The sequence below is a fragment of the Chelonoidis abingdonii genome, chromosome 4, assembly GCF_003597395.2.
Source record: "Chelonoidis abingdonii isolate Lonesome George chromosome 4, CheloAbing_2.0, whole genome shotgun sequence".
NCBI classification, from domain to species: Eukaryota; Metazoa; Chordata; order Testudines; family Testudinidae; genus Chelonoidis; species Chelonoidis abingdonii.
In genome coordinates, this window is record NC_133772.1 from 80,415,370 (window position 1) to 80,437,334 (window position 21,965).

The window sequence follows — 21,965 nt, forward strand, 5'->3', positions numbered from 1 at the left end:
CGGTCCCGTTAACCGGGATGGGCGGGTCTCACTTACCGTTGGCTCCGCGCTGTCCCTGCCCGGGCCGGGCACCTCCTGGCGGCCGCCGCCCTCACCTGCCCCGGGGATCCGCCCGCGCCCCTCTCCGCTCCCTCCGCCTCAGGCCGGCTTCGCAAGATGGCGGCGCTTCCGGGAGAGACCATGGCGGGCCCGGGGGCAGCGAGACAGGAGAAGGCACAAGCTCCAAGGCCCCTCCCGCCTAGTGAGTCTGTCCGGCTCCCACCGACTCCCCTCCGCCCGCGCGGTGAGCCCGTCCGGCCCCCAGCTCGCGCTCCCAGTGAGCCCGTCCGCGCGCCCGAGCGCCCCCACCCCGCCCGCCCCAGTCTAGTGAACTCGCCTGCCCTCCTCTCACCCCTCACCGCCGAGCAAACCTGCCGGCCCCCTGCCGTCGCGAGGATGGGGTTGGCGATCGCGCTGGGCTTCGGGGCCGCCCGGCTCTTCTTCTACCCGTCGCTGCTCTACACTCTAGTGCGGGAGCGGCTGCCCGGCTCCCAGCGGCCCTGGTTCCACCGCATCGACCGGACCGTGCTGCTGGGGGCGCTGCCGCTGCGGGCACGGAGCCGCAGGGTAACGGAGCACAGGGCGGGGGGTCCGGTCCGGGCGGGGGGCGGCGCGGGCTCTGCCGGCTCTGACTCTGTCTTCCCCCGCAGCTGGTGGAGGAGGAGAAGGTGCGCGGGGTGCTCACCCTGAACGAGGAGTACGAGACCCGCTTCCTCTGCTGCTCCGCTCAGGTGAGCCGGGGACTGGGCCTGCCCCGCATTTGCGGGGCCCTCTGGTCTGTGTGAGCGGTTGGGTGGGGAGCGTCCCGGCCCCCGGCAGGGCTGCGCTGCGGCTGTCACGAGCCCCTGCACTTCTCCGCCCTGCTAGTTGCGTGGGTAACTTCTCTCTCCGCGGGCAGAGTGGCCTGGACCGTTGAAAGGCTGCTGCCTTTCAGCCCAGGGAGAAGCTCCCTGTTCTGATCCCCTAATGCTTTCCAGACCTGTACTCGGCGTGCAAAGTTTGAGCGCTTTAACGCGATTTCTAGTTGAACAGAGCTAAATGCTATATACTAAAATGTTTGTTGGGGTGAGTTTGGTTTGTGGAAAGGGAGTATTCAGCCCAGCCATTTATTTAACACAGGAGTAATACGTTAATTCAGTGCTGGAAAGAGACACGTCTAGTATAAATACACTGAGGCGGCGCAGCATGTGCATTGTCAGCCTAAGTTTCCATGGGTTGCCTTGAAGAAATTCCCCGTAGAGGTTAAAGAGGTGTTTGGTCTCATGGGCTGTTTACTTTAGTGCCTCTTGTGAGAATGCATAGAAGCAGGCCAGTTAGCATCTACTGTAGCTGTGACATCTGTCCAACAGGGTGTACTCATTTGACCATCGTTTATTATGAGTGTGTAGTCAGTGTGTCTGGAGCTGTACAACACACAGTCCCTGCAGCCTGTTAGAGAAGATAGTTCAATCTTTCATACTACCTGGTGAGGTGAAGATCAAATTTCAAACCATTATGGACAGTTCTAACTATTGAGTTTTGTACTTCTCGGTTGGGTGTACTTTGATGGACTTTGTTCACAGTGACCTGGGCCAGATTTGAAACAACCTGTGAAAGACTGTTAATGCCCTTGCTGATCCCTAGAGGTATCCAAACCTGCCACATTACTTATGAACTTATTTAATTCTTTTTTGCACCCAGTAATACTCTTGGCCTTCATAATATCCCATGGCAATGAGTTTCACAGGCTGACTGTATTTTGCGAAGTACTTCCTTGTGTTTGTTGTAAACCTGCTGCCTATTCATTTCATCTGATGACTGCTAGTTCTTGTATTATGTGAAGTGCTAAATAACATTTTCTTATTCACTTTCTTCATAGTGTTCAGGATTTTATAGACCTCTATCATATCCTCCCTCCGTCATCTTTTCTAAATTGAACACTTCTAGTCTATTTAATCTCTCCTCATGTGGAAGCTGTTCTATACCCCAAATCATTTATGTTGCCCTTCTCTGCACCATATCCAATTCTAATTATCTTTTTTGAGATGAAGTGAGCAGAACTGATTGAAGTACTCAAGATGTGGGTGTACAATGCATTTATAGAGGGGCACTGTGATATTTTCAAAATTATTTTCTATCCTTTTCTTAATGTATCTTAACATTCTGTTGGCTTTTTTTAACTAATGCTGAACATCGAGCAGATGTTTTCAGAGAACTATCCACAATGACTCCAAGATCTCTTTCTTGAGTGATAACAGCTAATTTAAACCCCATCATTTTATGTGTATAGTTGGGATTATTTTTTTCCAATGTGCATTGTTTGGCATCTATCACTGAATTTCATCAGCCATTCTATCATCCAGTCACTCAGTTTAATTAAACCCTTTTGTAGCTCTTCACAGTCATCTTTGGACTTAACTAGCTTGAGTAATTTTGCAGTCTTCAGATTTTGCCACCTCACTGTTCACCCACTCTTCCAGCTCATTTATGCATATCTTGAACAGCACTAGGCCTGGTACACATTCTTAAGGGAACCTGCTATTTACCTCTGTCCACTGTGAAAAGTCATCATTTGTTCCTATCTTTTTATTCCTAACTTTAAGCAGTTACTGATCCATGAAAGGACCTTCCATCTTATCCCATGATTGCTTACTTTGCTCAAAAGCCTTTGGTGAGGGATCTTGTCAAAGACTTTCTGAAAGTCTAAAGCACACAATATTAACTGGATCACCTTTGTCCACATGCTTAAGGACTCCCTCAAGAATTCGAATACATTGGTGAGGCATGATTTCTCTGTGCAATATGTTGACTCTTCCCAACGTACCAGGTGTCTCATAATTTTCTTCTTAATTATAGTTTCAACCAATTTGTAAGAGTACTGAAGTTATGCTTATTGGTCTGTAATTGCCAGGATCGCCTTTAGAACCTTTTTTAAAAATAGGCATTATATTAACTACCCTCCAGTTATCTGGAACAGAGGATGATTTAAGCAATAGGTTATATACTATAGTTAGTAATTCTGCAATTTCATATTTGAAATTCTTTCAGAACTCTTGGGTGAATACTGTCTGGTCCCGGTGACTCATTACTGTTTAATTTATCAATCTCTTCCAAATTGTCTATTGACTCCTCAATCTGGGACATTTCCTCAGATTTGTCACCTAAAAAGAATAGCTCAGGTAGGGATCTCCCCATATCCTCTGCAATGAAGACTGATGCAAAGAATTCATGTGTCTTCTCTGCAACAACCTTGTTTTCACTTAGTGCTCCTTCAACATCTCAGTCATCCAGAGGCTCCACTGACTGGCGGGCTTCCTGTTTCTGATAGACTTAAAAAAAATGCTGTTAGTTTTTGTGTCCTTAGCTAGTTGCTTTTTTAATTCTTGCTTGGCCTATCTTATTACATTTTTAAACCTGACTTGGCAGAGTTTATGCTCCTTTCTATTTTCTCCTCTAGGATTTGATTCTCAATTTTTAAAGGATGCCTTTTTGCCTCTAACTGTGTATTTTGCTATGCTGTTTAGCCATCATGGCCCTTCCCCTTCCCCCTCCCCCTTACCTGCTTGTTTTGGGTTGGTTTTTGTTGTTGTTGTTGGGGGAGGGGGAGATGCATTTAGTTTGAGCCTCTGTTATGGTATTTTTAAAATGGCTCCATGCAGTCTGCAGGCATTTCACTTTTGTGACTGTTCTTTTTAATTTCCATTGAACTAGCTTCCTCATCTTTGTGTAGTTTCCTTTTTTGAGGTTAAATACTGCTGTGGTGGGTTTCTTTGACATTTTTTCTCCTACAAGAATGTTAAACTTAATTATATTCTGGTCACTATTACTGACCTGTTCAGCTATATTCACCTCTTGGACCAGATCCTGTGCTTTGCTTAGGACTAAATCCAAGATGTAGTCATTTAGTGTCTCTAGATATTTTATCTCTGCAACCCTTCCTGAGGTGACATATACCCAGTCAATATGAGGATCGTTGAAATCCCCATTATTGCATTTTCTGTCTGAGCATTTCACAATCACCATCACCATCCTCATCCTGATTAGGTGGTCAGTCGTATATTCCTATTGCTACACTTATTATTCAAGCATGACATTTCTATCCATACAGATTCTGTGGTACAGTTTAATTCATTTAAGATTTTTATTTTGACTAGTTCACATATTAGTCCCACTCTCCCACCATCATGACCTTCTCTGTGATTCCTGTATATTTTGTACCCTGGTATTACTACATCCCATTGATTAGAATCATAGGACTGGAAGGGATCTTGAGAGGTCTTCTGGTCCAGTCCCCTGCACTCAAGGCAGGATTAAGCATTATCTAGACCATTCCTGACAGGTGTGTCACCAAGTTTCCATAATGCTTATTATATCAATATTTACATTCAATACCAGGCACACTAGTTCACCTAGCTTAGTATTTAGACTAATAACATCTGTATGTAAGCACTTGTACATTTTGTCAATATTCAGTTGCTTGCCTTCATGTGTTACGTTTAAATGGGCCTCTTTTACATCTGGCTGTTCCTCACGAGCTCCTACCCGTACTGTACCAACTTCTTTCCTGTCCTCCTTGTTAGGATATAGAGTTATCCTCTTTAATAATTTCATCCCTAAGGGACGGTTCTGCTTGAACCGTGTGCTCCTCTGCACCTGTCGGCTTTCCCCCAGCCCTTAGTTTAAAAAGCCCTCTACAACCTTTTTTAACTGTATGTGCCAGCAGTCTGGCTCCATTTTGGCTTAGGTGGAGCCCATCCTTCCTGTGTAGGCTCCTCCTTTCCCAATAGGTACCCCAGTTCCTAATAAACTTAAAATCCTCCTCCCTGTACCATCATCTTATCCATGCATCGACACCTCACAGTTCTTCCTGGTCCTGCACGTGGAACTGGAAGCTTTTTAGATAATGCTATCATGGAGGTCCTGGACTTCAATCTCTTACCTAGCAGCTTAAATTTAGCCTCCAGGACCTCTTTTCCTTATGTCATTGATACCTACATCAGCCACTGGCTCCTCAGCAGCCTTCACACCCAGCAGGCAATTTACCAAGCAGTTTTCCTGATCATCAAAAACCCAATTATCTGTGTTTATAATAATCAAATCCTCTATTACTATTATCTGGCTCTTCCTAGTAATTGGCAACAAAGAGTCCTGTGGCACCTTATAGACTAACAGATGTATTGGAGCATAAGCTTTCGTGGGTGAATATAGACTTCGTCAGATGCATGTAATGGAAATTTCCAGAGGCAGGTATAAATGTGCAGGCAAGAATCAGTTTAGAGATAACGAGGTTAGTTCAATCAGGGAGGATGGGTTATCTGGAAGGAGGGTCCTAACTATGGGATTGTTTCCCTGTGCTCCAAGTCCTTCCAAGACTTTCATCCTCCTTAATAACATAGAAGTTGTCAGAGTGAGGATGGGACCATTCTGTTGTGTGGTGGAAAGTCTCATCTATGTACATGTCTTCCATATCTCCTACAGTTAAGCCACTCTGGCCTTAAGAGCATGTGCTGTGTCTCTGACAACTATGAGGTGTTTGCACTCCATGCACACTCATTGCACCTCCCCACAAGGCAGGTAACTGTACATGTAGCACTCAATTCAATAAACTGGATAGCCCCACTGTGCTGATGGACTTCTGCCTTCGTTATTTTTACTCTTGCAGGCTTTTGGGCGGGGGGACTGAGGGATGGACAAAGAGGGGAGTAATTGGCTTAAGTTTAAAATATGTTTGTTAGGTAAATCTGCCCACTTCCTCGCTAAACTCCCCTGTTCACCGCTCCTCTGGTGGCCTAAGAGCTGGCTTTTTAAACCCCTGATCTCCCTGAGTTAGCCCACCCCCTTGTCAAGGGATCTTAAAGGGGTTAGGGATCAAAGGATAGCAGGCTAGAGCCTCCTGAGGAAACTCTCAGCCTAGCAGGCTGCTTGGCTCAGCACACAGTCCCCACAACAGACTACACAACACACTCATTCACTCACACATCCTAAGGGTCACTTAGTGTTTTCTCTTTCACCTGGAAAACCCCCTCACAAAAGTTGAGTTCCTAGTGTCTAGTTTACACTCCCTTCTTTATTCTCTGGTGACCATGACAAAGATTTTTCTCTCCCTTCCGTCATATCCGATTTGTTCCTGTCTTGATTTCCCCTCACTAACCTTTACTCCCTTGCACTGCTGCTATACCTCCCTGTTGTCTTGATGGGGCCTACCCACTCTTCCACCCCAAGCTTGGTGACTGATTCAGTCCTTCTGTGTTTATTACAGGAGTGGGAGGCAATGGGAGTAGAGCAGCTGCGTCTCAGCACCGTGGACCTGACTGGAGTTCCCACATTGGAAAACCTGCAGAGAGGTGTTGAATTTGTACTGAAGCATCGGGAGTATGGGAACAGCGTCTATGTGCATTGCAAGGCAGGACGCTCCCGCAGTGCCACCATGGTGGCAGCATATTTAATTCAGGTTAGAAGGCTTCTGTACTTAAAGGGGGCACATTTATACCCCAGGCTCCCTGGATAGGCAAACTATTGCTGACATAAGGGGCCATCTCCTCAACAAGTTGCTTCCATTCAGTAAATTCAGTTGAGTGGATGACAGGAGAAGCTGCTGCTGCATGGGCAACAGGGTACTCCTAGTGGAATTATGCACCAAAAAATTAAAATTTCTGCACACTATTTTAAAATTCTTCTAAATTCTGCATATTTTATTTGTCAAAATAACACAATATAATCACACTAGTTTCAATTATTTTGGGTCATTTATTTCAAAATTCCTGTCAGCAAGTATGCCTGTAGCAATACAGACAACAACAAAGATTCAGGAAAGGTTTTTTGACAAATAGATTCCTTACTAGGCATATTAATACAGAACTCTGAGTAATAATGCATTTAAACTACAATACCGAACCATATTTCCCACACCCCTCAGAAGCAGAGCAGAGGCTTGGGGGAGTCAGGGGTAACAGAGGAGCTGAGGGAGAGGGAAGTAAATTGCTGGGAAGAAGCCTGGGTGTGAACTTGGAGCGTTGTTGGTTTTGGGTGGAGAAAAGTATGGAACAGGTTTTAGTGTGAGGCCAGGGAGGGATTGTTAGGGAGTTTCCCCTCTGCAGACCTGGACTGACCTCTAGCCTCTCCCAGTCAGACACATCTACCCTGTCAACAATGTGTGTCTGTGCCCTAACCCAGCCACTCCTATGGAGCTCTGCACCCTCCCCTGTCCCTGTGTGTCTCTGCACCTACCTCTTTCTCTTCGCCCTCTCCCCTCATAGCCCTGTGCCTCCATTCCCATTCACCCCCTGAACTGGTCTGTCCTCCTCAATTAGCCCTTATGAGCCCCTCTCTGACCCACAGGCCCTGTCTCCTAACTTGTCTTGACAAGTGCTGTGAACGGAGCCCTCTCCTTGGCTGCAGGGAGCTGCAACTTTGTTCTATTGCAGGGGTAGGCAGCCTATGGTACGGGTGTCGAAGGCGGCCCGCGAGCTGATTTTCAGTAGCACTCACACTGCCCGAGTCCTGGCCACCAGTCCAGGGGGCTCTGCATTTTAATTTAATTTTAAATAAAGCTTCTTAAACATTCTGAAACCTTATTTACTTTACATACAACCATAGTTTAGTTATATATTATTGACTTATAGAAAGAGACCTTCTAAAAAGGTTAAAATGTATTACCAGCAAGCGAAACCTTAAATCAGAGTGAATAAATGAAGACTCGGCCCACCACGGCTGAAAGGTTGCCGACCCCTGTTCTATTGCTACAGCACCCTCTGGTAGTCAAAAGGCGGAACTGCAGACATTATTTTCTGGTTGGCCCTGTGGTGGAGAAAAAGGTGGAACTGCAGCAACATTTTGGCAAAGCTTTTTCTGCGTCAAAAATTAGAAATCTGCAGGGGCTCATTAAATATGCGTGCACACACTAGTGCAAAATTCCCCCCGGGAGTTACAAAGGGTCTGCTCAGTGTCAGTCATGTCAAGAACTACACTTCTACCCTGATATAACCTGACCTGATATAACACAAATTCGGATATAACACGGTAAAGCAGGGCTGTGCACTCCGGCAGATCAAAACAAGTTTGATATAATGCGGTTTCACCTATAATGGGGTAAGATTTTTTTGCTCCCGAGGACAGCGTTATGTCGGGGTAGAGGTGTAATTTCCAATATTACGGTTGTACTGAGTCTAGGCTCCATAGCCATTTGAGGAGAGGGAATGGTAGAGGGTGGCTAAATTCCAGGCTCATTGTGGATGAGCTGTTTGCCAGACACTCCCTCTGCTCGTGTTGAGGGGGTAGGTAAGGCTGATCATGTAAAACTGCTAGATGAACTGGAACACAGGCTTCCTTTGATATTCCACTTCTTATCTCTGTGCACATTGACACTGGTATGGGAATGAGTCTCCTAGGGTTCTCAATTTCACCTACCCTAACAAATCACTACTTGCTGGAAGCAAAGTACTAGTGCATGTTACAGCGTGGTTTCCATTTTAAGTAGTCTAGCTTGCTCAGCACTCTCGTGTAGAGTTATGCCTCTGGCTGCTCAGCTGTCTGCACAGAGATGGGCAATGGAAGCTGAATGGGTGACATGTTTCTTGACTTCATGTGCAAGTGACTGCAATAAAATGTGTGAGGCAGCTGTCACATTTAATTTCCTAGATGATTCTGGCAGATTCTGTGGCTACTCTGCAGAGGGCCTAGTCCTGGGGTGGGCAAACATTTTGGCCTGAGGGCCACATTGGGCTTCTGAAATTGTATGGCGGGCTGCTTAGGGGAGGCTCTCTCTCCCCAAACAGCCAGGCGTGGCCCATCTGACCCCACCTTGCTTCTCACCTCCTGATAGCCCTGCCTGTCCCCTGATGGCCCCGCCAGGACCCCCTGCCCTATCCAACCCCCCCACTCCTTTCTGAATGCCCCCCAGGAACCACTGCCCCCATTTAACCCCTCTGTTGGCTGCCCTGTGACCAACCCACCTCCTCACCACCACCCTGAACTCCCTTACCACACTGCCTGGAGCACTGGTGGCTGGCAGCCCTGCTGCTTGACTGGAGCCAGCCATGCCCCTGTGCAGTTGGGTCAGGCCACAGCTCTGCAGTTGCCCTGCTTCCGAGAGTATTGCACCGGCAGTGCAGTAAGCTGAGGCTGTGGGGGAGGGGCCGAGGGCTAGCCTCCTGGGCCAGTAGCTCAGGGGCTGGGCAGGAGCATCCCGCAGGCCATAGTTTGCCTATGTCTGGCCTAGTCCGTACTCCTTGCTGTAATAAATCCTGATTGCTCATGGGAAGGGCTAAGGGAAGCAGATCCAACGAAGAGTGACTCATTGTGAGTGAGCAGCTAGCCAAGAAAGGGACCTTGCAGGGCACAGGCTGATGGGAAGCTTGGTCTAACTCGTAATTGCAGAGTTTAACTGTTTCTTTAAATGCAGAATAAAATGCAGCACCAAGGGTAAGAAACTCAAGATAGAATAAAGCTGAAGTTCCCACAAACTGAGGCAGATTCATAACAGCATAAACTGATATTGAAAATGAGTGCAACTGTGGAAGGCTGTGGCATTTCTACATTTGTGCAGGAATCCCTTAGTACTGCATTCATTAGTGTTTGCTTGAGCAGCAGACAGAAGCAAGAGGAGAGTCAGTCTTTCACCTGTATTAGGAAAGCATATCAGGTAAAGTAAAGCGGCTGCGTCTGGCCAGGGGCTCTGTTATGATCAGGGCAAGAGAAGTTGTCCACAAAAGCATGTAAATTTGCTGAGATATGGTTAGGCCCTACCCAATTCATGGCCATGAAAAGCATATCATGGACTGTGAAATCTGGTCCTGTGTGCTTTTACCTTATACTATACAGATTTCATAGGGGAGACAGTGTTTCTCCATTTGGGGGTCCTGACCTAAAAGAGTTGTGTGTTTACAGTATTGCCACCCTTCTGTGCTGCCAGCAGCAGTGCAACACCCCCCCATAACCTTGACCCCCCCCACAACTCCTTTTTGGGTCAGGACCCCTACAATTACAACACTGAAATTTCAGATTTAAATAGCTGAAATCATGGAATGTACCATTTTTAAAATTCTATGACACTGAAATAGACCAAAATGAACTTTTGGTAGGGCTCTAGACATGGAGCCTCAGATAATCATTTGGACCCCTCTGTTTGAGAGAGTGTCCTCTCAGGAGCTCCTGTTGAGAGCTGGATGTTTCACTGAGGTAGGCAGGAGATGATATTCAGTACAAGAAGGCGTAAAGTGATCCACTTTCCTTGACCATCTTAACTAGGCTCTGGAAGAAAGCTAGCCCCTCCAGAAGCCTGTGTTGGCCCATCTTCAGACAGAATGGATTTTCATTGAGGATTTCTGCCTTTCCAGCTGTACCAGTGGAGCCCTCAGGAAGCAATAGAAGCTATTGCCAGGGTCCGTCCTCACATCCTTGTTCGCCCCAGGCAGGTCCAGGTCTTGGAAAGATTTCACAGGAATGTGATTGCTGAGGCAGCTGCAGAGAGTCATCAAGAGCTACCAGAAACCATCCATCAGCTCCCCACAACAAGCACAAGTTCTTAGTGAACTAATAAGGAATGGACTGCTGCACAACCAATAAAGAACTTTTCAGGTGCACAACAGCAATGGGAAGCTTGTTTTTTTTCTTAACAGCTTCTGGCATCATGTCCTTACACATACAATACCTGACCCTAGGATTGCCAACTTTCTAACCAAACAAAACCAAATACCCTTGCCCTACCCCTTTGCTGAGGCCCTGCCCTGTTCACTCCATTTCCCCTGCCCCCCATTGCTCACTCTCCCCCACCCTTGCTCATTCATTTTCAGCAGGCTGGGGAGGGTGGAGGGAAGTCTTTGTTTGTGCTTTTTGGGTTGTTCTTTGTTCTCTCTTGGGATTAAGAGAAGCCGGACGTGCAACTAGATTTCTCCAATTTTACTGAAACAGTCTCTCAGGTTCAAAATAGTAAGTAACAGATAGAAAGCGGATTAGATTTGTTTGTTTTCTTTATTTGCAAATGTGTATTTTGCTGGAAGGATATTTTCACCTCTGTTTGCCTGTAACCTTGATACTTAGCCTGGGAGGGGATCCCTGCTGTCTAGAAGCTGAACCAGTAAACATATTTCCATCTTTGAGTTTTACAGGATAATTTTTACTTTTTCTTTTCTTTAATTAAAAGGCTTTTTTTTCGAAGAACTGATTGAATTTTTGTCCTTGTGTAGAACACCGGGGACTGAGGTCTGATATCACAGGGGATTGGTGGGAAGGCAGGAGGGGCGGAGGAGGTTGAATTCCCTCGTTTTAAGATTCAAGGAGTTTGAATCACAGTATCTCTCCAGGTAACCAGGAGGGAAAATCTGCGAGGGAGAAGGAAAGAGGAAGGGAATGTTATTTTCCCCTTGTTTTAAAACCGCAGGGGGTTTGGGTCTTGGGTCTCCCAGGGAATTTTTGGGGGACAGGAGTGTTACCAAACACTAATAATTTTGTTGGTGCAGACTACAAATCTAAGATAGGAATAAGCATGGAAGGTCATGCAGTCCCCACTTCTAACGCTAAAAGTTCAAAGTGGGAAAAACGCGCCTGAACATGGTGGAAGCGGTAGAATATATAGACGCCCAAAGCAGTGAGTTGTTGTTTTCTTCTCATCATCCTTTCTGAACTGCTTGAAAAAACAGTTCAAAAGCCAGTAGGATTTTCTCTTCTTCTCTCTGCTGCTGGTTTGGAGCAAGAGGTGATGGGGTGTTAAAACCAAAGCCGGAAATTTTTTTTTCTCTCTTCTTCTGGCTGAGGAAACCACTAACAGGCATATAGGTTTAAGTTCTTTAAAAGGGTCTTTGTTAAACAAAGGAGGCTTAAGCGTGTGAGCAGCACACCAAGCAAAGAGAGCAATTTGCAAATAAATTGTATTGGTTTTCTTTTTAAAACTCTTCAAGCAAACTAATAAAGTATAGAAGTCTCTGTTGCCAAGCAACCTGAGAAGCAGCCATGACTGACAGCATTCAGGCAGTAAGCTAGCAGAGGCACAGTCAGCACAAGGAAGCGGAACAATAAGTATTCCAAGGGAAAGCAGAATATCTGGATGCAGAAAAAACATGCCAAAGAGCTCACAAAACATAAAAAGAAAACTAAAAAAAAAAAAAAATACCAATAAAAACAAAAAAGTGAAAAATAATAATAAAAAGAGCATGCGAGCTCCAGAGGGAGGACCCACCAGCAGGCCATGGACTTTAGCAAGAACTAAGCCAAATGTTCCAGCACCAATAACACCTTCTCAGTTATTGTTCCCACCACGGAATTTCCCACCTACAAGGCAGTAATGACTTAGGCTTCTTATAAAAATTTGAACAGAACCTGCCAAATCAGTTGTACAACATTCTCTGATAAACCGAGTACATGAATAGTCTAACTACAAGCTCATGAGCTCTTAGCAGATGGTGTGGCGAAATGCCTAGATAATACCATAAACCGATTAATAAACTTATTTCAAACCAAGCCAGAATCCCAGAATGGGTAACCCCTGACGCGATGGTCCGCGGCGTTCAGACCCCTAAGTGAAAACCAGATGTCATTTCACTGCACGCTCCTACCACATTGGTGATAAAATTATTGATGCAACTGGATATAGAGCCATATTAAATCCTGGACAAGCTGCACTCCTGAATACATAATGGAGCAGTCTTACAGTGTCCTGAGGAAATAAAAAGGACATCCTAAATTGGAAAGCCCAAAACTGAACCAACGGCGGGGAAAAGTTGAACCAATGGGTAAAGCGGGGGGAAAAAAGAAAAACTACTGTCGAGGGGAGCGAATATCACCAGGGGGCACACAGACAATGAAATCCTTATACCACGAGCAACCCATAGACCCCACTTACACCCAAGACAAGCCCCAAACTCCCTAGTTGTCCCACCTTCATCCTAGTCTCCAGTAACCCCACCTCGGCCCATACCAGTCAGCCTGGGCTGATGCTTTAAATGTTAATCCAACGGACATTAAGGGCCAACTGCCCCAGAGAACCCTAAACGGATGCAGTTCTATCGTTACCTGCACCAGCATCACCATAAGAATTCCCCAGACCCAAATGCCTCTCAAAATCCTCAGAGCAAAGGAAAACTGAGATGGGAATGGGCGAAAAAAAAGTATCTCGTAGAACACGCTGGGGCACAAGTGTAGCTATCCACCAATCCGTTTATGGACCCCAAATTCATCAACCCAGAGCCCAAGTGGCCAATTAACCCCTCATCGTCAAAATCTGTAGACTGCCGTACAAGCTAACTGCCTGTCCAGTACAAAGGCGTGGTCAGGAATGTGGACTTTGCAGTCTATGACAATTATCCTCCCCATGCTACTGGGGGAAGACTTGGCCAACCAGGTAAAAGCGGGCCAAGAGAGTGGGCATGTTACACGCCCAGCCAGGTCCAGGGCCAGCTTACCAAACCCATCCCCGTTCCTGAAGCGTCCACAAGGCCCCGTCTTTGTGTAATCCCAGAGACCCAGACAGAGGTGTGGACCCGCACTCCCCTTGCCAACCACGCAACACCACAGTGCTCCTAGGTCCCAGATCGGAACTGAAAACAACAGCACCAGAACTGTTGCCAGCACTGATGCCCAGCACTTGCAACCCATCTTCAACCCCAACGCCAGGCACCAGCGGCCTGAACTGGCAGAACATCAACAACCATACCCAAAGAGGCTCGCCAGAACTAAAATACCACCTGTGCACCAGCGGAAGTGTTCACCATCAAGCGAAAACAACCCCATCACCTAACATCGCTTCCAGAGACCAAGCCCAATCCACAGTATTAAGGAGCAAACTGTATCTCCGAGCCTCAAGGAATCAGTTTCCAGACTGAGCGAGGAAGCAGATAACAGCCTTCAGAAGCTTGGGTGGCGGCACGAGCACCCCATCGCTCTCTCAGCTCTCCTAACCGATCCGGGTTTGTTAGTAGAACAAGACTTTTATACAAGACGACTCCTTTCTTGGTGACCATCCAGAAAGACTGCATCCGCAAAGATATCAAGTTGGTGGTTCAACTAGTACCGGGCAAATTTAAGCTCGTAGCCATGATCATCCCAGTGCCATGCTGAGATAAACAGAAGTCAAAAAACATTGGGAAGTCCTTCCATGAGGATGGGCAAGAACGTTCCAACTATGTCGTCTTGTAACGGGTCTGCCATAAAAGTTGATATAAAAAGCCCCAGGACCATCAGGGCCCCTCTCCTACAACCACTGCCCCATAATGAAGGTCCCATGTTCAGCAAGTAGGCTGTGGAATTTCTGGTCCTTTCCCCAAAAAAGAACCCCCAGGAAAACAGTGTACATACTGACTTTCTTGGACTTTGTCAGCCCTGATGGCGGAAGCAGTACTCTAAGCAACACCCAGGGTAAAAACTGTGTGCCAGCCCTAACGCATTTTGCCCAGAGTAGGCTTGGTCCTCCACATCCTTACAGATTTCAGGAACTAATTTCCTGCAGGGACCATAAAAGATCTGATGGGAAGCTCATGGATTAATCACTTGGTGCCACCCCGTACCACCATCAAACCAATGGCTTGGTGGAGAGGTTTAATGGAACTTTGGGGGCCATGATACGTAAATTCGTCAATGAACACTCCAATAATTGGGACCTAGTGTTACAGCAGTTGCTTTTTGCCTACAGGGCTGTAACACATCCCAGTTTAGGGTTTTCACCGTTTGAACTTGTGTATGGCCACGAGGTTAAGGGGCCATTACAGTTGGTGAAGCAGCAATGGGAGGGGTTTACGCCTTCTCCAGGCACTAATATTCTAGACTTTGTAAGCAACCTACAAAGCACACTCCGACACTCTTTAGCCCTTGCTAAAGAAAACCTAAAGAATGCTCAGAAAGAGCAAAAGGCCTGGTATAATAGACATACCAGAAAGCATTCCTTCAAGGTAAAAAACCAGGTTATGGTCTTAAAGGTGCAACAGCCCCATAAAATAGAAGCGTCACAGGAAGGGCCATTCATGGTCCAAAAGCGCCTAGGAGCTATTAACTACCTCATAGCATTTCCCAATTCCTCCCTAAAGTCTAAAGTGTACCAAGTTAATTCTCTCAAGCCCTTTTATTCCAGAGACTTACAGGTTTGTCAGTTTACAGCCCAGGGAGGAGATGACGCTAAATGGCCTGACGGTGTCTACTACAAAGGGAAAAGTGACGGTGGCGTGGAAAAGGTGAACCTCTCCACAACCTTGGAACGGCTGCAGTGGCAACAGATCAAGAAGTTGTGCACTAGCTTCGCCCCACTGTTCTCAGCCACCCCAGGACAGACTGAACGGGGATACCACTCTATTGACACAGGTAATGCTCATCCAATTAGAACCTCACCCTACTGGGTGTCTCCTCATGCCCAAGCTGCTATAAAACGGGAAATCCAAAACATGCTACAAAGATGGGTATAATCCGCTCTTCTACCAGTGCATGGGCATCTCCGGTAGTTCTGGTACCCAAACCAGATGGGGAAATACGCTTTTGCGTGAATTATAGTAAGCTAAATGCGGTAACTCGTCCAAACAACTATCCAATGCCACACACCAATAAGCTATGGAAAAGTTGGGACGTGCCCAGTTCATCTCTACAATAGACTTAACCAAAGGGTACTGGCAAGTACTGCTAGATAAACCCGCCAAAGAAAATTCAGCCTTCACCACCCTGCAGGGGTGTGTAAATTTAATGTGCTTCCTTTCGGGCTGCAAAATGCACCCACCACCTTCCAAAGACTGGTAAATGGTCTCCTAGCAGGACTGGGGAAATATGCAGTTGCCTACCTCGATAATGTGGCCATATTTTTTAATTCATGGCCTGAACACCTAAAACAAGTCTTTAAGCGCATCAGGCAGGCAGAACTAACTGTTATGGCCACAAAGTATCAAATAAGCCAAAACAAAGTAACTTACCTAAAACACCAGGTGGGTCAAAAAACAATAAACCCCCTACAGGCCAAGGTGAATGCTATCCAAAAGTGGCCTGTCCTAATGTCAAAAAAACAGGTCCAATCCTTCTTAGGCTTGGCCGGGTATTACAGGCTATTTGTACCACACTACAGCCAAATTGCTGCCCCACTAACAGACCTAACCAAAAAGACCCAGCCAAATGCAGTTAAGTGAACTAATAAGTGTCAGAAGGCCTTTACCCAGCTTAAGGCAACCCTCATGTCTGGGGACCCTGTGCTAAGGGCCCCAGACTTTGACAAACCATTCCTAGTAACCACGAATGCATCTAAGCGTGGTGTGAAAGCAGTTTTAATGCAGGAAGGACCGAATCAAAACTTCCGTCCTGTCGTGTTTCTCAGCAAAAAACTGTCTAAAAGAAAAAGCCACTGGTCAATCAGTAAAAAAAAAAAAAATGCTATGCCATTGTGTATGCCCTGGAAAAGCTACGCCCATACGTTTGGAGACGGTGGTTCCAGCTACAATCCAACCATGCTGCGCTAAAATGGCTTCATACTGCCAAGGGAAACAACAAAAACTTCTTCAATAAAGTTTAGCTCTCCAAAATTTTAATTTTATAATTCAACACATTTCAGAAGCTTCTAACAAAGTAGCTAATGCACTCTCCTGTAAAGATTTCCCAAAATCAACTGGTTAAAAAGTTGTCCTTAAAATATAAAAAGTCTTGTAGTTTACATAATTAGTAGTATATGTAAAGGTGCATGTGTTTTATTAATCTGTTTATTCTAAAGTTCTAGGAAGAAATCACCACCAATGTGGTTCCACACTGTCTGAAATTTGGGGGGGCATGTCATAAAGATAATTAAGGGTTAATGACTCTTTTACCTGTAAAGGGTTAACAAGCTCAGTGAACCTGGCTGACACCTGACCAGAGGACCAATCAGGGGACAAGATACTTTCCAATCTTGGTGGAGGGAAGTCTTTGTTTGTGCTTTTTGGGTTGTTCTTTGTTCTCTCTTGGGATTAAGAGAAGCCAGACGTGCAACCAGATTTCTCCAATCTTACTGAAACAGTCTCTCATGTTCAAAATAGTAAGTAATAGATAGAAAGCGGATTAGATTTATGTTTGTTTTCTTTATTTGCAAATGTGTATTTTGCTGGAAGGATATTTCACCTCTGTTTGCTGTAACTTATACTTAGGCTGGGAGGGGGAGTCCCTCTGGTCTAGGAAAAGCTGAGACCCTGTAAACATTTTTCCATCTTGATTTTACAGAGATAATTTTATTTTTACTTTTTCTTTCTTTAATTAAAAGCTTTTCTTTTCAAGAACCTGATTGATTGTGTCCTTGTGTAAGACCCCGGGGGACTGGGTCTGAACTCACCAGGGATTGGTGGGGAAAAGGAGGAGGGGGGGCAAGGTGAATTTCCTCTCTGTCTTAAGACTCAAGGAGTTTGAATCACAGTATCTTTCCGGGTAACCCAGGGAGGGGAAAAATCTGGGAGGGAGAAGGAAAGGGGAAGAGGAATGGTTTATTTCCCCTTGATTTAAGACCTAGGGGGTTTGGGTCTTGGTCTCCCCAGGGAAGGTTTTGGGGGGACAAGGAGTGTACCAAACACTATATTTTGGTTGGTGGCAGCACTACAAAATCTAAGCTAGAAATTAAGCTTAGAAGGGACATGCAGGTCCCCACTTTCTGAATGCTAAAGTTCAAAATGGGAAAGAGACCCTAACAGCCCCTTTTCGACCAGGTGTTCCAGTTGAAAACTGGACACTTGTTTCTGCAGCCCCCGACCCCCACCCGCCACACACACGTTAGAGCACCTGTAAGAGCTTGATCTACCCCTCCCACATCAATGCCATTATTGCAGGGGACAGAAGGGTATCAAACTCTTCTCGCATTAATACAGCCAGCAGAAAAGAAACCATATCTTTGTCCCATCGGACACTTTTATTCAGGTTCTCATCTAAAGGGCTACAGTGTCAGCAGGGAAGGCTGTGAGAAAATGAACTTTAGTTTCATCTTTAACCATCGTACAGCTCTGTCGTATAATGTCAGCAGGATGGGAGCCCCACTAGTAGGGCTAGAAACCAGCATTGGCACAGTAGTATTGTAAGGATAGTTTTCCTCTTTCTGCTAGGTGGCAAAGTAGCAGCAAGTCCACCTCCCCTACGTTAGGGCAAAGCACAACCAAGTCAGGGCCTTGGACCCACCTCTGAAATCAGTCTACAGTACAGTCCACTTTAGTCAGTGCCTCTGGCCTGAAGCCAGTCCTATAGCCTTAGCAAGAAACATTCATACTGGAGCCCCATTTCAAACTGCATAGAGCCTTTTTAGGGAGTGTACAGGGTGGCCATTCCGTGTGACTAGTGATGGCAGCAGCACATGCAGCCTCCTGAGCTATTACATTAAAAGACTGTGACAAAAAGGGGTTGCTGCTCATGCTAGGGCTTGCTGGTGGTGGATAGTTCTAGGCCTAAGAAGCCTATCTGCTGCAATCTGAGCTTGAAACACAGCTTCATATCAGAGGATCATAGTAACACTATTTAGTCCATCTGGGATTTAAGATGCTGTAAGTCAACTTAGAAACAGTGTACTGAAAGGGAAAACAGCCTCACATCCAGGAGACTCATACTGCCTGCACGCAGGGCTAAAGAGGAGGGAGCACTCTATGGTGCTGTGAGCTGGTCTTGTTGGGGAAGTGCTAAGGAAACTAGGTGCCTCTAAGCTGCTCTACAGAATGTTCATGTTGTCTTGTCCATGGACTTGTGACCTCAAGCCAGCACAAACTGCAGGTTAGTGAGCAGCACCTTGATGCCACTGGTGACAGTCACCACAGAGGTGGCTGGGTTGAGTTTGAAGGTGTTGGCATCTCCTTTTTTGTAACGATCCCGAAAAACATAGATGCTGCCATTACAACTGGCAATTTTCCAGAGGGATGGTACTGAGCTCCAGGCATCTGGCAGGCAGAGTCGAGTGAAGCTATCCAGGAGGGGATTATAGCACAGCAGCGAGTCCCCCTCAGCCACGATGAACACTAGGTCTTTATGCACAGCAGCATGCATGTGCCCTGCAAAAGGCAATACATAAGGCTTCACGTGGCACTTCTCTGTATTGGTGTCATAGCACTGAATGAGCCGGGAAGGCTTAGTGAAGAAGTCCAGATCATTCTCCTCCCCACCCAGCAGGTAAATGATACCATTGAGGTTGGCACCTGCAGCCCCAGAGACAGCTACTTCCAGCTGGCTGGTCTCTGTCCACACATTGTCTCGCACCCTGTAGTATACGACAGCATTGGAGAGTGTGTCCTGCAACGTCTTGCCCCCCAGTGAGTATATAGCATCCTTGGTGGGCACAGAGACAAGGGTGTGTTGGAGCCGGTCACGGGGCAGAGGAGCACACCATTCCCAGTCTACAGTCGCATTGTTACATTTCCACATGCGCCGTGGAATGGAGCCCCCTACGACATACAGGTCACTGCCATGCTTGCAAGCTGCAGTGATCTGATGGCACAGGCTATTCTGGCCACTCACACTGATTGAGTCATCATCAGCACAATGCAGAGAGACAGCAAGTGAGTGCGTACGCGATGACTCCTTCCCGATCAGGTAGACGTGAACGTTCTCCCCAATCTCCTGAGTGAGAGAAGGGATTTTTGTCAGAATCCAGGTAGGAGTTGCGTCACAACACACATGCCAGCACCATCCAAAGCTCCATTCCCTTTAAGGAGTTTTGGGGCCCAGTAGCTCTGTGTTAAGTCATCTCAGCCTCACTTGACTATAAGGTCTCAGGCTCCTACATCCTCCACCCCCTATGCTTCAAGCTTTGTCTAGACATCTTTTATCCCTGACTTCGTAAAATGAGCAGTGCCCTGCACCTGAATCAGGCTTCAGTTCAGTTAATGGCTAGGAAATGCCCAGGGAGCAGAATTATAGTCATGGGAATGCCAAGCCCTAAGCTTTCTAAACTAGCTCCTTATCTGTATATTTGGGGAATGCCACGCTAATACCACTGATTATTTAATCCTATCGGCAAGAGCTGCCTCGAGGCTGAAGTCATTGACAGTACCTGGGGTTTTCTACCTATGTGCGCACATTCCTGGTATTGAAGCCACAGCTTTTTCAAACACTACGAGGTCACAAATGAGGGTAGGAGCCCTTCCTCAGTGAGTAGGGAACTAGAGCAGTATGATAACTGCATTAACCACAGGGCACAGGGGCCATCCATACCTTTAGACTGGATCGCAGCACCTCCAAGAAACCTGCCCTCTCCTCTTTGTTGAAGTTAATCCAGGTTTCTATGGCAACTGTTGGATTCTGTGAACATGGAACACCATCTGTAGTTTCAGAGACAAAAGAATTTACAATAAATTGACATACTATTCTCAAGGCGTGGGCTGAACCACCACCCTCTTCCACATAACCTCTTCCCACTGTGAAGACTCCAACAAACCCTATATCTTGAGCAAGAGTGAGGCTGAGGTTTATAAAACTTGGCTAGTACGGCCAGCAGGAGCAACTAGGCACCTGTATCAAGTCTATCCGGTTCAACATCAGGAGACATTGCTTCCTGGGTGACACAGCAAATGTTCTATTTAAGTCAAAGTCAGTAAGCTAATGTCACAGATCTTAGCAATCAACCTTCATGGACACTCACTAGGACTTCTGAGAGATCTATTCTACTTCCAGCAAAAAGACATTTTTCTTTAACCTTAATTACACTACCTTAGGGGCCCGCTATAACATATTAGCGAGGTTCTATACCACTGTTTTGGCGGGGTGGCGCTGGGGAAGGAGGGTTTGTTTCTGCGGGGTGGGTGGCACTAGGGGGAAGCGCAGGGGGGCTGGGCAGCACTGGAGGGGGTGTTTCGGGAGGGGTATCAGTGGGTTTCAGCTCTCAGCTGTTTTCTTTGGAGTAATATGGCCCTCGCTACTTTACAAGTTGTGCAGGCCTTCCATAAACCCTTGTATCTTTAGTAAATTGCCAACAGCATGCTAGGTGATTGTATATATATGACTGCCTGAGAGATCATCACTCCCCCTATGCGGAATCCTCTCTAGATTCAGCTTTGATTGTGTGAGGCATGACATTCCTTCTGAAGGTTCCTTGACTCTGAAATCTGCTTCCTCTGGGCCTGACAGAGCCCCAAGTTAGTTTGCATTCAATGCATTAGACAAGAACCACCTGTTTGCTCATAATGAGGGAATTTGTTCTGTTTAGGGCTGATCCATTATTAGTGGGATTGTCTAAATCACTGGCTCTAGCAACCAACACACAAGTTAAAGTATGGTTTTATTCTGGAAATGTGTCCAATGGCCTAGCAATGGACAAGTTTTACAAATAAAAGATCATCTGCATTACATTTGTTTTAATGCTTATCACTAATGCTTGCTTATTTTCCTCGGGCTTCCACTAACTGGGCTGTAGTACAGGGAGCGCTTAAGCTAACATAGTGCTTCTGCCTAACCACACTATGGGTGTATTTCCGTTTGGGGCCCATTTTACAGGCCTACCTGGGTAACACAATTGTACAAGGGGAAAAATTCCACCACAGGAGCCTTTAACCAGAACAATCAAACCAACCTAATCTGGGACCAAACATTAAAATACCATAATCCTAATCCTATGGTTATTGCATGGTGTCACTAAAGGTCAGAGTTAAGGCTGTTTAAGTGCCTTAACTGTTTTTTCTTACCTTAACATGTTTGGATTTCTTTTAAGTGTAACCTTAACTCTGAATTTCCTGGGTTTATAATCATAGAATCATAGACTTTCAGGTCAGAAGGGACCATTATGATCACCTAGTCTGACCTCCTGCACAACACAGGCGACAGAATCTCATCCACTCACTCCTGTATCAAACCCTAACCTATGTCTGAGCTACTGAAGTCCTCAAATTGTGGTTTAAAGACTTGAAGGTGCAAAGAATCCTCCATGAACTGACCTGTGACCCACGCTGCAGAGGAAGGCAAAAAAAACCCAGGGCCTCTGCCAATCTGCTCTGGAGGAAAATTTCTTCCCGGCCCCAAATATGGTGATCAGCTAAACCCTGAGCATGTGGGCAAGATTCACCAGC

General features: G+C 46.2%; 4 protein-coding genes across 15 annotated transcripts in view; 2 read left to right on the forward strand and 2 right to left on the reverse strand.

Moving 5' to 3' along the window:
• The window catches only part of CELF1 (CUGBP Elav-like family member 1), an 83,174-nt gene extending 83,008 nt beyond the window's left edge, over positions 1-166 (reverse strand). For 8 of the 10 annotated variants that reach the window (XM_075065328.1, XM_075065323.1, XM_075065322.1 and 5 more), the window contains exon 1: positions 37-165. The gene's annotated coding sequence lies outside the window, so the exon portion shown is untranslated. Of the gene's footprint in view, positions 1-36 lie in introns of all 10 variants that reach the window. The other 2 variants (XM_075065327.1, XM_075065321.1) reach the window with 2 other exon arrangements.
• Positions 1-21,965, forward strand: part of FAM180B (family with sequence similarity 180 member B) — a 404,198-nt gene that overhangs the window by 344,567 nt on the left and 37,666 nt on the right. The window lies entirely within an intron of this gene.
• PTPMT1 (protein tyrosine phosphatase mitochondrial 1) lies at positions 349-10,603 on the forward strand. 2 transcript variants are annotated; one of them, XM_032776085.2, is made up of 5 exons: positions 349-606; positions 690-770; positions 5,497-5,592; positions 6,278-6,469; positions 10,353-10,603. In XM_032776085.2, the coding sequence occupies exons 1-5, from the start codon at positions 436-438 to the stop codon at positions 10,542-10,544; spliced, it is 732 nt and encodes a 243-aa protein (XP_032631976.1). In that variant the 5' UTR covers positions 349-435; the 3' UTR covers positions 10,545-10,603. The 2 variants fall into 2 exon arrangements, with proteins under 2 accessions (XP_032631976.1, XP_032631977.1); XM_032776086.2 differs by lacking the exon at positions 5,497-5,592 and having other exon boundaries at positions 350-606.
• KBTBD4 (kelch repeat and BTB domain containing 4) overlaps positions 17,821-21,965 on the reverse strand; it is a 13,745-nt gene continuing 9,600 nt past the window's right edge. For both annotated transcript variants that reach the window (XM_032776069.2, XM_032776071.2), the window contains 2 exons: positions 20,119-20,225; positions 17,821-19,524 (listed from right to left, as the gene is read on the reverse strand). In XM_032776069.2, coding sequence (XP_032631960.1) covers positions 18,664-19,524; positions 20,119-20,225 — 968 coding nt within the window. In that variant the 3' untranslated portion in view covers positions 17,821-18,663. The remainder of the gene's footprint in view (positions 19,525-20,118; positions 20,226-21,965) is intronic.

Excerpts from the sequence above, each read along its gene's own strand:
- PTPMT1 (XM_032776085.2), top strand. The coding sequence starts at position 436 with ATGGGGTTGGCGATCGCGCTGGGCTTCGGGGCCGCCCGGCTCTTCTTC. Across the intron at positions 607-689 it reads TGCGGGCACGGAGCCGCAGG|CTGGTGGAGGAGGAGAAGGT; the intron begins GTAACGGAGCAC and ends CTTCCCCCGCAG. Across the intron at positions 6,470-10,352 it reads TGGCAGCATATTTAATTCAG|CTGTACCAGTGGAGCCCTCA; the intron begins GTTAGAAGGCTT and ends CTGCCTTTCCAG.